Source organism: Nyctereutes procyonoides, unplaced genomic scaffold, assembly GCF_905146905.1.
Source record: "Nyctereutes procyonoides isolate TBG_1078 unplaced genomic scaffold, NYPRO_anot_genome, whole genome shotgun sequence".
Lineage (NCBI taxonomy): Eukaryota > Metazoa > Chordata > Mammalia > Carnivora > Canidae > Nyctereutes > Nyctereutes procyonoides.
This window is the reverse complement of record NW_026575145.1, coordinates 2,139,619-2,155,698: the sequence shown is the minus strand read 5'-3', so window position 1 is coordinate 2,155,698 and position 16,080 is coordinate 2,139,619. Positions and strand designations below refer to the sequence as shown.

Genomic DNA, 16,080 nt, shown 5'->3' with positions numbered 1-16,080 from the left:
GTGCAGAAGCTTTTTATCTTGATTAAGTCCCAATAATTCATTTTTGCTTTTGTTTCCCTTGCCTTCATAGATGTATCTTGCAAGAAGTTGCTGTGGCCAAGTTCAAAAGGGTGTTGCCTGTGTTCTCCTCTAGGATTTTGATGGATTCTTGTCTCACATTTAGATCTTTCATCCATTTTGAGTTTATTTTTGTGTCTGGTATAAGAGAATGGTCTAGTTTCATTCTTCAGCATGTAGATGTCCAATTTTCCCAGCACCATTTATTGAAGAGACTGTCCTTTTCCCCATGGATAATCTTTCCTACTTTGTCAAATATTACTTGACCATAGAGTTGAGGGCCCATTTCTGGATTCTCTATTCTGTTCCATTGATCTATGTGTATGGTTTTGTACCAGTACCGTACTGTCTTGATGATCACAGCTTTGTAGTGCAATTTGAAATCCGGCATTGTGATGCCCCAGCTCTGATTTTCTTTTTCAATATTCCTCTGGCTATTCAGGGTCTTTTCTGATTTCACACAAATCTTAAGATAATTTGTTCCAGCTCTCTGAAGAAAGTCCATGGTATTTTGATAGGGATTGCATTAAATGTGTAAATTGGGGCAGCCCTGGTGGCGCAGCAGTTTAGCGCCGCCTGCAGCCCAGGGAGTGATCCTGGAGACCCTGGATCGAGTCCCACGTCGGGCTCTCTGCATGGAGCCTGCTTCTCCCTCTGCCTGTGCCTCTGCCTTTCTCTCTCTGTGTCTCTATGAATAAATAAATAAAATCTTAAAAAAAAGAAACTAAAAAATAAATTTAAAAAATGTGTAAATTGCCCTGGGTAGCATTGACATTTTCACAATATTAATTCTTCCAATCCATGAGAATGGAATATTTTTCCATTTCTTTGTGTCTTCCTCAATTTCTTTCAGAAATTTTCTGTAGTTTTTAGGGTATATATCCTTTACTTCCTTGGTTAGGTTTATTCCTAGGTACCTTATGCTTTTGGGTGCAATTGTAAATGGGATTGACTCCTTAACTTGTCTTTCTTCAGTCTCATTGTTAGTGTATAGAAATGACACTGGTTTCTAGGCATTGATTATGTATCCTGCCACACTGCTGAATTGCTGTATGAGTTCTAGCAGTCTTGGGGTGGATTCTTTGGCTTACGTATATATAGTATCATGTCATCTGCAAAGAGGGAGAGTTTGACTTCTTCTTTGCAAGTTTGAATGCCTTTCTTTCTCTTTTTTTTGCCTGATTGCTGAGGCTAGGACTTCTGTACTATGTTGGATAGCAGCAGTGAGAGTGGACATTAGGGGAAAGGCTCCCAGTGTTTCCCCATTGAGAATGATATTCCTGTTGGCTTTTCATTGATGGCTTTTAAGATGCTGAGGAATGTTCCCTCTATCCCTACACTCTGAAGATGTTTGATCAGGAATGGATGCTGTATCTTGTCAAATGCTTTCTCTCCATCTATTGAGAGGATCTATGGTTCTTGTTTTTTCTTTTGTTGATATGATCTATCACGTTGATGGCTTTACAAGTGTTGAACCAGCCTTGCATCCCGGGGATGAATCCCACTTGGTCATGGTGAATAATCTTCTTAATGTAATGTTAGATCCCATTGGCTAGTATCTTGTCGAGAATTTTTACATCAGTGTTCATCAAGGATATTGGTGTACAATTCTCCTTTTTGGTGGGGTCTTTGTCTGGTTTTGGAATTAAGGTGATGCTGGCCTCATAGAACAAGTTTAGAAGTATTCCATCCCTTTCTATCTTTCCGAACAGCTTTAGTAGAATAGGTATGGTTTCTTCTTTAAATGTTTGATAGAATTCTCCTGGGAAGCCATCTAGCCCTGGACTTTTCTGTCTTGGGTGGTTTTTGATGGCTGCTTCCATTTCCTCCCTGGTTACTGGCCTGTTCAGGTTTTCTATTTCTTCTTGTTCGAGTTTTGGTAATTTGTGGTTTTCCAGAAATGCATCAATTTCTTCTAGATAGCCTAATTTATTGGTGTGTAGCTGCTCATAATATGTTTTTAAAATATTCTTTATTTCCTTGGTATTGGTGGTGCTCTCTACTTTTTCATTCATGATTTTATTAGAGTCTTTTCTCTTTGGTTTTGAATAAGGCTGGCTAATGGCTTATCTATCTTATTAATTCTTTCAAAGAACCAACCTCTGGTTTTGTTGATCTGTTCCACAGTTCTTCTGGTCTCTATTTCATTGAGTTCTGCCCAAATCTTTATTATCTCTCTTCTTCTGCTTGGTTTAGGTTTTACTTGCTGTTCTTTCTCCAGCTCCTTTAGGTGCAAGGTTAGCTTCTGTATTTGACTTTTTTTCCAATTTTTTGATGGATGCTTGTATTGCAAAGTATTTCCTTCTTAGGACTGCTTTTGCTGTATTCCAAAGATTTTGAATGGTTCTATCTTCATTTTCATTAGTTTCCATGAGTCTTTTTAATTCTTCTCTAATTTCCTGGTTGACCCTTTCATCTTTAGCAGGATCCTCCTTAATCTCCATGTGTTTGAGTATCTTCCAAATTTCTTCTTGTGATTGAGTTCATGTTTCAAAACATTATGGTCTGAAAATATGCCGGGGAAAATCTCAATCTTTTGATATTGATTGAGACCTGAATGTGATCTATTCTGGAGAAAGTTCCATGTGCACTTGAGAATAATGTGTATTCAGTTGCGTTTGGATGTAAAGCTCTGTAAATATCTGTGAAATCCATCTGGTCCAGTGTATCATTTAAAGCTCTTGTTTCTTTGGAGATGTTGTGCTTGAATATCTGTCATTTGCAGAAAGTGCCGTGTTGAAGTCTCCCAGTATTAGTGCATTATTATCTAAGTATGTCTTTACTTTGGTTATTAATTGATTGATATACTTGGCAGCTCCCACATTAGGGGCATAAATATTCATGATTGTTAGGTCCTCTTGTTGGGTAGATCCTTTAAGTATGATATAGCGTCCCTCTTCATCTCTTACTACGTCTTTGGGATAAACTTTAATTCATCTGATATGAGGATGGCTACCCCTGCTTTCTTTTGAGGACCATTTGAATGGTAAATGGTTCTCTAACCTTTTATTTTCAGGTTTCTGGTGTCCTTAGGTCTAAAATGAGTCTCTTGTAGACAGCAAATAGATGGGTCTTGCTCTTTTATCCAGTCTGAAACTCTGCGTCTTTTGATGGGATCATTAAGCCCATTCACGTTCAGAGTAACTATTGAAAGATAAGAATTTAGTGTCATCATAATACCTCTTCAGTCCCTGTTTTTGTGGATTATTTCTTTGGGCTTCCTCTTTTTTTAGAGTTCCCCTTAATATTTCTTGCAGAGCTGGTTTGGTGGTCACATATTCTTTCAGTTTCTGCCTATCTTGGAAATTCTGTATCTCTCCTATTCTGAATGAGATCCTTGCTGGATAAAGTATTCTTGGCTGCAGGTTCTTCTCATTTAGGACCCTGAATATATCCTGCCAGCCCTTTCTGGCCTGTCAGGGCTCTGTGGAGAGGTCTGCTGTTAATCTAATATTCCTCCCCATATAAGTTAGGCATCTCTTGTCTCTTGGTACTTTAAGGATCTTCTCTTTATCTTTGGAATTTGCACGTTTCACTATAAATGTTGAGGTTTTGAACTTTTTTTTTTTTTTTAGGGGAGGGAACCTCTCTATCTCTTGGATATGAATGCCTGTTTCCCTCCCCAAATTATGGAAGTTCTCAGCTATGATTTGTTCAAATATGCTTTCTGGCCCTCTGGCTCTCTTGGCACCCTCTGGAACCCCAATTATAAGCAGATTTTTCCCTTCTGAGGCTGTCATTTATTTCCCTTAATCTTTCCTCATGGTCTTTTAATTGTTTTTCTCTTTTTTTCTTCAGCTTCTTTCCTTGCCATCAACTTGTCTTCTATGTCACTCACTCTTTCTTCTATCTCATTAACCCTCACCGTTAGGACCTCCAGTTTGCATCTCATTTAATTGATTTTTTAATTGATTTTTCAATTGATTTTTAATTTTGGCCTGATTAGATCTAAATTTTGCAGGCATAAAGTCTCTTGAATACTTTATGCTTTTTTCCAGAGCCACGAGTAGCTTTATAATTAATTGTGCTCCTGAATTGGCTTTCAGATGTCGAATTGTAATCCAAATTCTGTAACTCTATGGCAGAGAGTACTGTTTCTGATTCCTTCTTTTGTGGTGAGTTCTTCTTTCTAGTCATTTTTCTTTTCTTTAATATTTTTTTAAATTTTATTTATTTATGATAGGCACACAGTGAGAGAGAGAGAGAAAGGCAGAGACATAGGCAGAGGGAGAAGCAGGCTCCATGCACCGAGAGCCCAATGTGGGATTCGATCCCGGGTCTCCAGGATCGCGCCCTGGGCCAAAGGCAGGCGCTAAACCGCTGCGCCACCCAGGGATCCCCTCTAGTCATTTTTCTAAGTGCAGAGTGGCTGTATGAGTGGGCAGTGTCAAGAATATAAACCACGATCTAGGTAAATTTCACCCTAGATGACTGTGCCAAGGTCAGAGACCAGAAGTTGAAAACAAAGATCAGAACGAAATAAAACAAAAGGACCACTAAAGTGAAAAACAAATTTTAAAACAAAGTAGTAAAAAATAAAAGAGTAAGGATCCTAAAGAAGAAGAGAAAAAAAAAAAGAAAAAAAGGAGAAAAACGGGGAGGGGGTGACTGGAAGACGGTAGAGGTGAAGAAGTTGTAGTGGAGGGAGAATGTAGTCTACCTGAGTGGTCCTAGAGGCTGATTGTCTTGTTTCTCAGTATATTAAGTTCTGTATATTAGAAGATACATAGTCCCAAATTTATATAAAGTAGAAATACTTGTAGAGGGCCCCAATGTCGACCACCAAAACATAAATGAGATAAAAGAGGGGGACAGAATGGGAATTAGGGATCTCACAGAATGAACCTGCACAGTATACCAGTTGGTTCTGGGTGCATGCTGGTCATGTTTTAGAAGGTATTAACTTTCATCATTGTAGAACAAAACGAGGCAGAGGAAACAAAAAACACAAAACAAAACAAAAAAACATATCTTGTATATATCTCAAAATTAAGTTGAGTACGTTGAAGAATCTAGAAGTGGAAAATACATCTAGGACCTGTATTGTAGAAATATGAAAGTCAAAAAGGAAGAATCTTAAAAATGAAGAGGTGCTAAAATATTGTAGTTAAGGTGGGAAAAGAGAAAAAAAAATGGAAATTTACAGTCTGATATAAAAACGAGTTGTACAGAAGCAAAGAAAAAGGAGGGGTACCCTCTGGTTCTGTATACTATAAATCCCTCAACTTCCCCTCGAGCTTTCCAGCGCTGCTCTGTCAAGAACTTGCTCTCCCCATGTCCTTCCAGCTGGTCTTTTGGGGGAGGGGCCTGCTGTGCTGAGTCTCAGGTGTGTGCACCTGGAGGAGCAGCCCCGCCCCCTGCCAGGTGCCTGGCTCAGTGGGAGCTGTTTATCATGTGAGGCCCCTGTTCCCTGAGGCCCCGCCCCTCCCAGGCACAGGGTGACACCAGGAGAAACAACCCCACTGGCAGCGGCCAACTCTCCAGCCCTGGAGTGAGCTCCCGCAGTAACTACCGCAGTTCCCAGTCCCCACAGATCTGGATGCTCCCCGGGCAGCGGGGGTTGATCTGCACAGTCCAAGCGCCCAGCGCAGGAGCGTCCTTGCCATCCTGTGCCCTCCCCACCTCCGCCTGTCCCGGGGGGAGCGCAGGCTCCTGGGCTGTGTCCCCCGCACCCTGGGCTCTGGGGCCTTCACCGCTGGAATTGCGCTCCCCGGTGCGGCTCCCGAAGGCAGCAGGGCGCAGCCCCCTCTGCCCGGAGCCCTCGCCTGACCCACGGGCTTCTCCCCGAGACCCCGCCGGGTGCGCTCCAGCCCTTTATTGAGCTCCGCCCGTGGTGTGCGGTGCGCTCTCCTCTGGGGTCACCTCCTCTGTTAGTGAACCCGGGAACCTGGAGGCTCCACTGCCCCTCCTGCGGTACTGCCCGAGTTCCCTGCTGAGCGCCCTTCGATCCAGGAAGAATCTGGCGGATTTTTAAAGTTCCCGCTTCTCCGGGGCTGGGCTCTCCTGTCCCCAAGGTTCTCACCATCCCCCTTAGCCCGGTTCCTCCCAGGTCCCCCCACCCACTTGAGTCTTTTTTATTTGTTTCCGCCTTCCTACCTTGTTAGAAGCACAAACCCTTCTCTCTGTAGCATTCTAGCTGTTCTCTCATTAAATCTCAGGTCCAATTCGTAGGTTTTCAGGATGATTTGAAAGTAATCTAGGTAAGTTGGTGGGGCCGAGTCACTTGGGGACCCTATTCCTCCACCATCTTGCCCCTCCCCACCTAATCTTTTTAAAAGTATAATTCCCTCCCCGCAAAATTTGGACAGAGCACAAGTGTACATATGCCTAAGAGATCAGACCCACCTACAGGTAATAAATGGCTATACAGTGTTACCTCAGTATCTGTAAAACTACCACGTTTCACAAGATTCTAAAGGAAAAGTTGTTTTCTAAGTTTTAACAACCTACTCATTTTAGGCAACCTACAGAATTAGAAAAGAATTGCAAATGACACATCTGATAAAGGGTTAGTACCCAGAATACATAAAGAACTTATAAAACTCAACACCCCAAAACCAAGTAATCCAATTAAACATAAACAGATATTTCTTCAAAGAAGACAAACAGATGGCCAACAGACATGTGAAAAGATACTCATTATCATATGTTATCAGGGAAATGCAAATCAAAACCATATCTCTCATCCATCAGAATGGCTAAATTCAAAAACACAAGAAACAACAGGTGTTGGAGATTATGCACTGTTGGTGAAAATGTAAACTGGTGCATCTATGTTAGAAAACAGTATGGAGGTTCCTCAGAAAATCAAAAATAGAACTAATTTATGACCCAGCAATCACACTACTGGGTATTTCCCCAAATATAAGAACACTAATTCAAATGGATATGTATGCCCCTTTGTTTATAGCAGCATTATTTACAAGAGCCAAGATATAGAAGCAGCTCAAGTGTCTATCAACTGACGAGTGGATGAAGACAGTGGAATATTATTTAGTTATAAAAAGCATGAAATCTTCCCATTTGCAAGGACATGGGTGGAGCTACAGAGTATGCTAAGTGAAATAAGTCAGTAAGAATAAAACAAATACTATATGATTTCATTCATATGTGGAACTTAAGAAATCAAACAAGCAATAGGTAAAAAACAAACAAACAAACAAACAAACAAACAGAAAAACCAAGAAACAGACTCTTAATTACAGAGAACAGATGGTTACCAAAGGGAGGTAATTGGGGAAGTGAGTTAAAAAGTGATGGGCATTAAGAAGTGCACTTGTGATAAGCACCAGATGATGTATGGAAGTATCAAATTACTATATTGTACACCTGAAACTAATATTACATTGTATGTTAACTGAAATTAAAATAAGAACTTTTTAAAAAACAACATACATATTCTAAAAAAACACTAACAATAGAAAAACAAATGGTAGGTGATAATTTATCTGATTTCAAAACCTTAGATGCACCCAAGCAACTAAATACTGGTAACAAATATTTTGTTAATTTTCTAAGAAAATAAATGATACTAATAAAAACTGAAGGATGTATTATAATAGTACATAGAATGTATGGGGAAAACCTGATCCTCTTTGTTGACAGAAGGCTATTGATACTGCAATGTCCTGAGTCAGGAGAGGCTCAGATCGAAACAGGCTGTGTCATGGTAGTCTCAGTAGTAACACATGTGCAACAATGATTTTCAGATATTTATATCTTGGCAAGTCCCAGCTATTCTATAACTTCAAATAGCAATATAATAATACATATGATGTGTTCAGATGTTTTTATATAATCATGCATTCTTTTACAGTTAATATCTAAACACTGGCAATTATATTAATCATAGAGGTCTGGACTCAGACATTACAAGTAAATGGCTTATTATGTAAGGAAATATATTTAATGGTGAAAAATTAGATGCTGAGAAATTTACAAATTCAGGATGACCTTCTATTATTACAGAGTTGAGAAGTGAAACATATTTATCCTTAATATTTCAAAGTAGAATATTCATAATATATAAAATTTAGTTGTATATTGTCCTAGTTACAATCACATAGAATCTCAAAGCTACAGATAATGTGGTCAAATCCTTGTTTATCTTATTGCCTATATCTTTTTAAAATTATTATTCATGGTCACAGATATTTTGAGTATTTTCCATAGACGTTTTTATTAAAAATATTTTACTTTGTCAATTAGGTTTGTATTCCTTTCTAGTCACCAGAAAAGCTTTATAATATAACGGCACTCAAATATTCTTACAAATTTCAGTGTCTTCCTCGAGAATTACTGATTCTCTACTCGATACATATTATAAAAGAATATTTCATATCACATTCACTCCATGTAAAATTAACTCAATTTTTAATTAAATAAGTTAATGACTCATTAGATATTTTAGTTTTTACATGATTAGGATCTATCTTTAAACTAAGTTAAAACCCAAAATGAACAAAAGAAATGGAAGAGACTTTTCCCTAAAATCAAAGTTAAATGAATTTTAAGTAGATTTCTTCATTCTTTTAAAATATGTTTGCCACTGCAAATAAGAAAATGAAAATCACTCCCTTTAAGAAATATTTTCCACAAAAAACAATGCAGTCAGCAAATGTAAAATTATGTACTTTAGTGAAAACCTAGTGAACCTATTTATAAAGAAATACAAATTAGGATACATTATCTTAATTTTTTTTTCAAATGTTAACATTTTAAATTTAATTACCATATAAAAAATTAACAAATTGCCTTTTATTGTTTGAATTATCTTTCAGTCAAAGGTCAGATTTGGAAAGACTCTTCAAGTAGACGTAACATTGCATGCTCTCTGAATTAGGAATATATTTTAGCAGAATGGAGTGTAAATACCTTAATTCCTACCTGGGTAAAGAAGGGTTCGTAAATCTCAACTCCTTTATCAGATCCTTGGAGTAATACCTCCTGGCCACGTCTCCAGCTATACCGAACAGGTGGATTGGAATTGGCAACACACCGGAGGAACACTGTTCTTTCATAGTAAAATTGTTCTTTAGCTTCACCTATACTTTGATGAACAGTTACTACTGGGTCATCCAAATCTAAAAAAAAAAAAACAAAATAAATAAATAAAAACAACCAAATGACACTGTTATGAGTTACACGGCTTTTATAGGTATTTAACATATAAAATCTGACCAAAGGTGCATTTTCATAAGGGATTTTATTGCTTATCATTAGACTCACTTTTTTTAAATTTAGTTTATTGGAACTCATTTAGAGAAAGTTCCAATGATAGGCAGAGAATACAATACCTACTTTCTAAGAGCTCTGCCTGCTGAGATAGTGCAAATGACTGCATATTTCCAACAGAGCTCCATGAGAGAGATCGGAATCCAAGAACTTTAAATTCAAGAGATTAGCCAAAACAATGAAACACAGTGACAGGGAAATAAATACCAAACAGCTCAACAGACTCTTTCCCTGAATACACTTCTTTTCCAAACATTTATAACCAATATATTCAAAGCAATCAAGAATTATGTTTAAAAATTATTATTCTTATATTAAGAAAATATGATCTTACACTGGGTTAAGTTTTTCCTTCATCTCAGATTTTATTTCCCAGATTATATTTGCTAATTTGAAATGTGCTAATAAAAGGTTGTGTTAAAAGCATTAATGTTTCTACTACAGGTGATGGGGACTAAATTTTTGCCATCTTACATGTATTCTAAAGAAGGGATATATACCACAATATTTAGTAAACTTTTCTGGGGGGAGAAAATGACAAACAATACAATCTTGGGCTTTGTGTGAACTTGGGTTCATAGAGTCTTTCTCTCTACTACCTTATCCTACTATTGTAGTGTGAAAACAAAGACAGTTAAGTAAAGGAGTGGATGATGAATGTTGCAGAGTCCCAGTAAAACTATTTACAAATGCAAATGCCTCAGCCAGATTTGGCTCATGGGCCATAGTCTGCCAAAGATCGCCAACTCCTGATTTACCACATTCCAGTTTCTTTCATTAAAAGAAGAAGAGATTAAAAAATGAACTTGCTTTAAAACAACTGCGTTGTATATTTGTAAGTTGCTAAGAGAATAGATCTTAAAAGTTGTCATCTCAGGAAAAAAGCAAAACAAAACATCTGTACCTATGCATGGTGATAGATGTTAACTGAACTTATTGTGGTGATCATTTTGCAATATGTACAAATATACAATCATATATACATGAAACTAATATAATATTATGTTAATTATACTTCAATAAAAAATGGGGAAAATAAATCAATAACAACAATAACAAGCTCTTGGTTCCGTGTGCAACTATTAACCTAGTATGTACTTACTAAATATGAGACAAACATTTGCTGTATTTAAATATTAATTTCATCCAGCTTTGCCCCTTTTGGCTTTCTAACTGAAAGATTACTTAGTGCTCTTGGTAATTCAAAGATTACTTTGTGCTCTTAGATTTCCTCATCAATAAATGAGAATAATAATGGTACCATACTATTAGGGCTGTTAGAGAATTAAATGAGCTAGTCTTTAAAGCCTTAAGCACATAGTAAATGCTCGATAAAAGTTAGCTATTATTATTACTCATCATTATTGGAGTTTCATTTAGACTTCCATTTATTTTACATTGTTTCCTTACCTTTATCCACCAATTCATAATGCACTCAGCTCTCATTTAAATAGATAAAAGTGTTATTTTGTCATTTGTTCAGGCTAGTGATTTTTTACATGACAATACTTTCATGTGAACACTGAAGAGAAGCTACAATATTATATAAATATAAGAATAGTGGTGTGTGAGCACATGCTACCCTGAATATTTAAAAGGCACTGTTCTTTAGAAAAGATTCTTCGTGATGCATTAAAATAATAAAAGCCAACAAAAGTAGTGAAGTAATAGCTGCCCTAAGGAATCAAAGAACAGAATCCCAAATTTTCCCAGTTTTAAAAAAGTTTTTTCCAAATGTGAATTGCTTGACAGCCCTACTTAAATTTCTAGTTTTGCAACATTCTGAGTTTTTTCCCCCCAACATTAGAATCTTTTCACAGCTACCTCAAAGGCCTCTAATTATAGTAGTATAAATTTACGGACCAACTGCTGCTTTTTTGGTAAAGTTTAAGGAAATTTCAGTTTCAATTCATTCTATTAGCTGTGCAGGGATGTATGTTATGTGGTTTTAATAATCAGTGAACTTAGGGATACCAGCATCATTATCATGAAACGTTTAAAGGCCTTTTAAATCTACAAAACATTCGCTTATTTGGTTATTAGTCCTTCACATACAAATCAAATCCTAAAGAAGATTGATTTGGTGAATTCAGTCTTAGAGACTTGAAAAAAAAAAAAAGGTATTGTGAGTTGATTGTAAACTTATTTTTTCTTACTCAAAACATAGTTTCTTTTAGTCATAGTCTCATTTTCAGAAGACATGAGCTGTATTATGTTGTAAAAACAAAATTCTGAAGCCAGCAAGTTTAGGAAGAAAACAGAATCGGATGGTAATCAATGTAACAATGATGATTCTCCTTGGATTCCAAATAGCTATTATTGTACTTTACAACATCCATTTATTGACATATACCCAGTTCTTTCTTTGTTAGGTGGTGGTGTCAATGGGCTCAGTCAGGAATAGACCAAACGCGAACAAACATTTAAACATGCTCTTCTCTGATCTCTGTAAGTTTTGGGTCACTGGCATTCTGAGAATCTAATCCTGTGACAATGGCTTACTGAATATTGTATTGGCAGAACTATCTGTTGGATTCACCCATGTTTAGGAATTTCTATTTCACAAAACTAAATGATATTTTTTAGACTAAAAAACAAACATGACAAAAACAAGATATCTTCTAGAAAAGTCACATAATGGCATGCCTAAAAATACATTTTCTGTGTGTGTGGGCTTGTACACACATATACATTTATATGTAGTTTTATATATATACATATATATCACTTAAAACAGTATATACATTTAATATAAACTCTACACAGTATTACTGAATATGTGTATTTGTTTAGGTCAGGTTTCTTGGAAAAGAGTTTCTAAGATAGAGGTACCTGTGGATTGGGAAGTACCTTCTTGATCAACACTCAGAGTGAATGATTTAGGATTGTCAAGGAGGAGAGCTGAGCTACAGCACAGTTGCATCAAAAATCTCTGTACCTCTAGAGAAGTGATGGAGCTGTATCTCCTCAGAGCTGTCCTGCCCTAAGGCAAGGGAACTAAGACTTAGACCCCATCCCCTCTCCATCAACCAGCCCTTGACTGTGTACTATTCCCACCTAGGATGCATGACCTCAGGAGGGATAGTTCTGTTTGGGTTAGGGCAATTTCTAAAGAAGGATTTAGCTGATAGCCATCAGCTGCTTAAACTCTCAGCAGCTGGAGGAATGAGTCCTTCAGTACTGAGGAAGGGGTCTGGCTGGTACACTATAGCATCTGGTTAGCTACATTTTCTAGATATGATAATTCACTCTATCTGGGAAAAGCTATTTCAAGATGCTGGTTAGTCCCGGGAAAACTGTCAAAAGCAACTGTGGTGAGATGATATTCCTCATCTCTTTCTACTCTTACCATTCTAAATTGCTCCGATCCTGGTCTAGTAAATTCTTTGGCATAAGTAGGTTACTAAATGAGGTCACCAGATCTTTGTCACTGAGGATTTTGAGCCTCAGGTCACTACGTTCTTCTCAAGTCATTACTGATGCACTTATCTGTTTACCACTAAAATTTCTCAAGAGAATACCAAGAAATCATTCAGTGGGTTATCTGGGTATCAACATATTATATACTCTCTCACTGTGTAACAACAGTCCTACCTCCAGCTGGTCATATGGACCAGTTAACTCCCTCCAGAAAGGTGATTCCTCTTATCTGTTTTTCCTAACACAGAAAGCCTAAAGTAAATGAGTAGCAGTAATGTCTTGAAGATTGATGGGGCTCTTGCTGTGTCACTTAATAGAAGCTTTTCCTCTTTTGAGAACTAGGACTTCTAAACTGATGGAGCTCAGAGTTTCAGGAAGAGAAACAGATTCCCCAAGTGCATCATTGAATGTGATAGTAGTAAGTGGGTCACTCTTTGATTTTAAACCTGTGTATTCTATATTTTTTTTAAAAAGTGCATTATATAACAATAGTCATTGATTTAGAATGCACACTTTATCTTGGAGAATAGGATCCCTTGCTTACCAGCCATTATCTCTCTGAGACTCAGTTGCCTCCTCCAAAGGCCATTCTATCAATCTAGTAAATTGGAATTTTTAGGTGATAGAGAATATATGACCAGAGAATCCCATGGCAATGTTTCCAATGCTCTATCTTCACTTATGCAAGATGTGCTTTTCATCCAATGAGTAGTTAGATGGGATCCTGTGTTAAGAATAAAACATTCTAAAGGCCCTTGGATAGGGCTGTTGCTGACATCAGCATAAACATCCATACCCAGAATATATGTCAAATCCAGTCCAAATGATGTAGTCACATCAAGGGTAAAAGAGGTCTAACTAATATAACCAACTTGCTACCAAGGGATAGGTTGGAATTTTGAAGGATAGCACTTTTCCTGTGTCAAGTGTTGGTCTCTGTTGCTTCCTGGTTAGATATTCAATAATGGCAGTAGATAGATCAACTTTCATGGACGAGGACCCATGGTTCAAGCTTATGCATAACCTCCATCCCTACCATTATGGCAATTCTATTCATGAGCCTGTTGTGCTATTTATGAGAAGCCAGTGACAGAAGTTGGTTGTTATCAACTGTTTGTGCTATTCTGCTTCATCCTTTTGTGCTTCTGTGGTGGATACTTTTTGGTCTTCAATAATATGCACTCCCATAGACTCATCAGCATACCCGAACACATCTCTTTCCATTCAAAGCAGGTGACGAGGGACACTACCTAAACCAAAGTTCTGCCCATTGGAAAGATGTTCCTTTGTTCTCTCAGGAACAACCCAGAGAGGGGCAGTACTGAAGCAACAATCCAGTTTTTGGCTTGCATACGTATACTGAGTGATCCATCATAAAAAAGTCTAGCGTTTTTTCTTCACCATCAACTTCTAAGTAACCCACTCTGTGGGCAGATAAGACCTGAGAAAAAGGAACTGGCAAAACATTGATAGATACCATGAGGATCTGGGCACCTTCTTGTACAACTTGGGTCCTTGGATCCTGCCATACCTTATCCTGAATTTCCCACTGCCATATTCTATCATCTGACCTATTTTATGGCTGGATGTTGGTAGATGTGACAAAGCTCAATGTGTGATTGGTGGTTCAGACCACATGGTCATTTGATATTCCATATTCAGATACTTCATCTCTACCAATGCCCAGTAGTACACTAGGAGCTATTTTATGAAAGGGGCATTATTCTTGACTTTAGAAAGCATGGTCTTACCAATAATCCTATAAATTTAGTTTATAATTCTATCAGTATTGCTGTAAACCATACATTTTTTCCAGCACTGATAGGCTATATGACTCAAGCCCCAGGGTCACTTACATCACAGCATAGGCAAACTAGAGAACCCTTTCCTACTCTGAAACATAGTTGAAGTTGATAGTTGAAGCCTTCTGAATTACCTGATAAATGGATTGAAATGGTATTTCCAAGTGTGGAGTGTGCTGTGGAACCCAAAAAGACTTAGCAGGCACTGTGTTTCCTTCTGAAGGTAGGAATTGTGAGATGCAATAATTGGTGCTTTACTTTGGAGAGGATAACCTGGCAAGGCACATACAACAGAATCTGTAAAATTTTACTAATACTGTGGGCCCCTGAATCTTCATAGGCTTATTCCAATTCTCTGGATTATGCAATGTCTTATCAAGATATTCAGTGTACTTGCCAATTCTTGTTTATCTGGACTGATAAACATGATCTCTTTGGTATAGTGGACCAATAACAAGTTCAACAGAATGTTATGAAAGAATGTGAGAGTTAATTTAGCTTTAGGACAAATATATGCTACTGTCCATCTCAAGTGAATGCAAATTATTTGTAATCTTCTTTCCTAACAGAAATGAAAAGAAACACATTAACAGTTATTAATGAACACACAGTATGTACCTAGGCCATGTTATCCTACTCTAGCAAAAATAGACGATCTGGTATAAGCTGCAATGAGGGCACTACTTCGATGAGTTTGTCATAGTCCATTGTCTTCCTCTAGGTTCCCTCTGGTTTCATCAGGAGACAACATTGTCAATAAATGAAATATGATATGGACTACCACCAGCACATCTTTTAAGGTTTTAAGTGTGGCATTAATCTCTATTTCCCTTGGGATATAATATTATGTTCAATAAATCTCAGCTCAAAGTGCGGAAGTGTCAGAGGCTTCAATTTGGCCCTCTCACTAGGATAGCTCTACCTCAAAATATCAAGAAATCAATATGGAGGTTCTGACAACTACCAAATATGTCCATTCCAATTACACAACTGGAGACAAGATAAATGACAACAGGGTGGGTCTATGGATCGGTAGACCCAATGTGAGCCTGTCATAGGCCACAATTCCATTTATTACCTGGCACCTATATGTCCAACTCTAATAATATAAGGGCTTGAAAATTCTGTAGAATATCAGGTATTAAGGTCAACTTAGATGCTGTGTATCATAGTCCTCAAAATGTTTCACAAGTTTGCTTTTCCTAGAAAATGGTTATTCAAGTAAGGGGATATAGATTCTTTAAACAAAGAATTTGGAGAATCATTACCATATACACTTGGAATGGTGTTGCTGGGTTCCTTCTAGTGACTCAATCTCCCCTTCAGTCAAAGAGTTCAAAGTATGAAAATTACCTTAGGTGCAGCAATTGGGCAAAGAATAGCATAATTCAAAAAAAAATATGTGACCATATTCGGCCTCCTGATCATCCATCTGATTTCTTTAATAGTGTAGACAGGATAATTCCCTTGTTGACTGTCCACTTATTTTTCCCTGTAGGATGCTATGTTTTATTGTCCATATTTAGAGCTCTCTGTTTGTCTATAGCCCTGGGTGCATTTTCACTAG

The 16,080-nt window shown here is 37.5% G+C and overlaps 1 protein-coding gene across 1 annotated transcript in view; it reads right to left on the bottom strand.

Annotated features, from left to right (window-relative positions):
- The window catches only part of MDGA2 (MAM domain containing glycosylphosphatidylinositol anchor 2), a 788,050-nt gene that overhangs the window by 286,574 nt on the left and 485,396 nt on the right, over nt 1–16,080 (bottom strand). Inside the window, exon 6 of the mRNA XM_055309044.1 lies at nt 8,944–9,140. Within this exon, the coding sequence (XP_055165019.1) occupies nt 8,944–9,140 (197 nt within the window). The remainder of the gene's footprint in view (nt 1–8,943; nt 9,141–16,080) is intronic.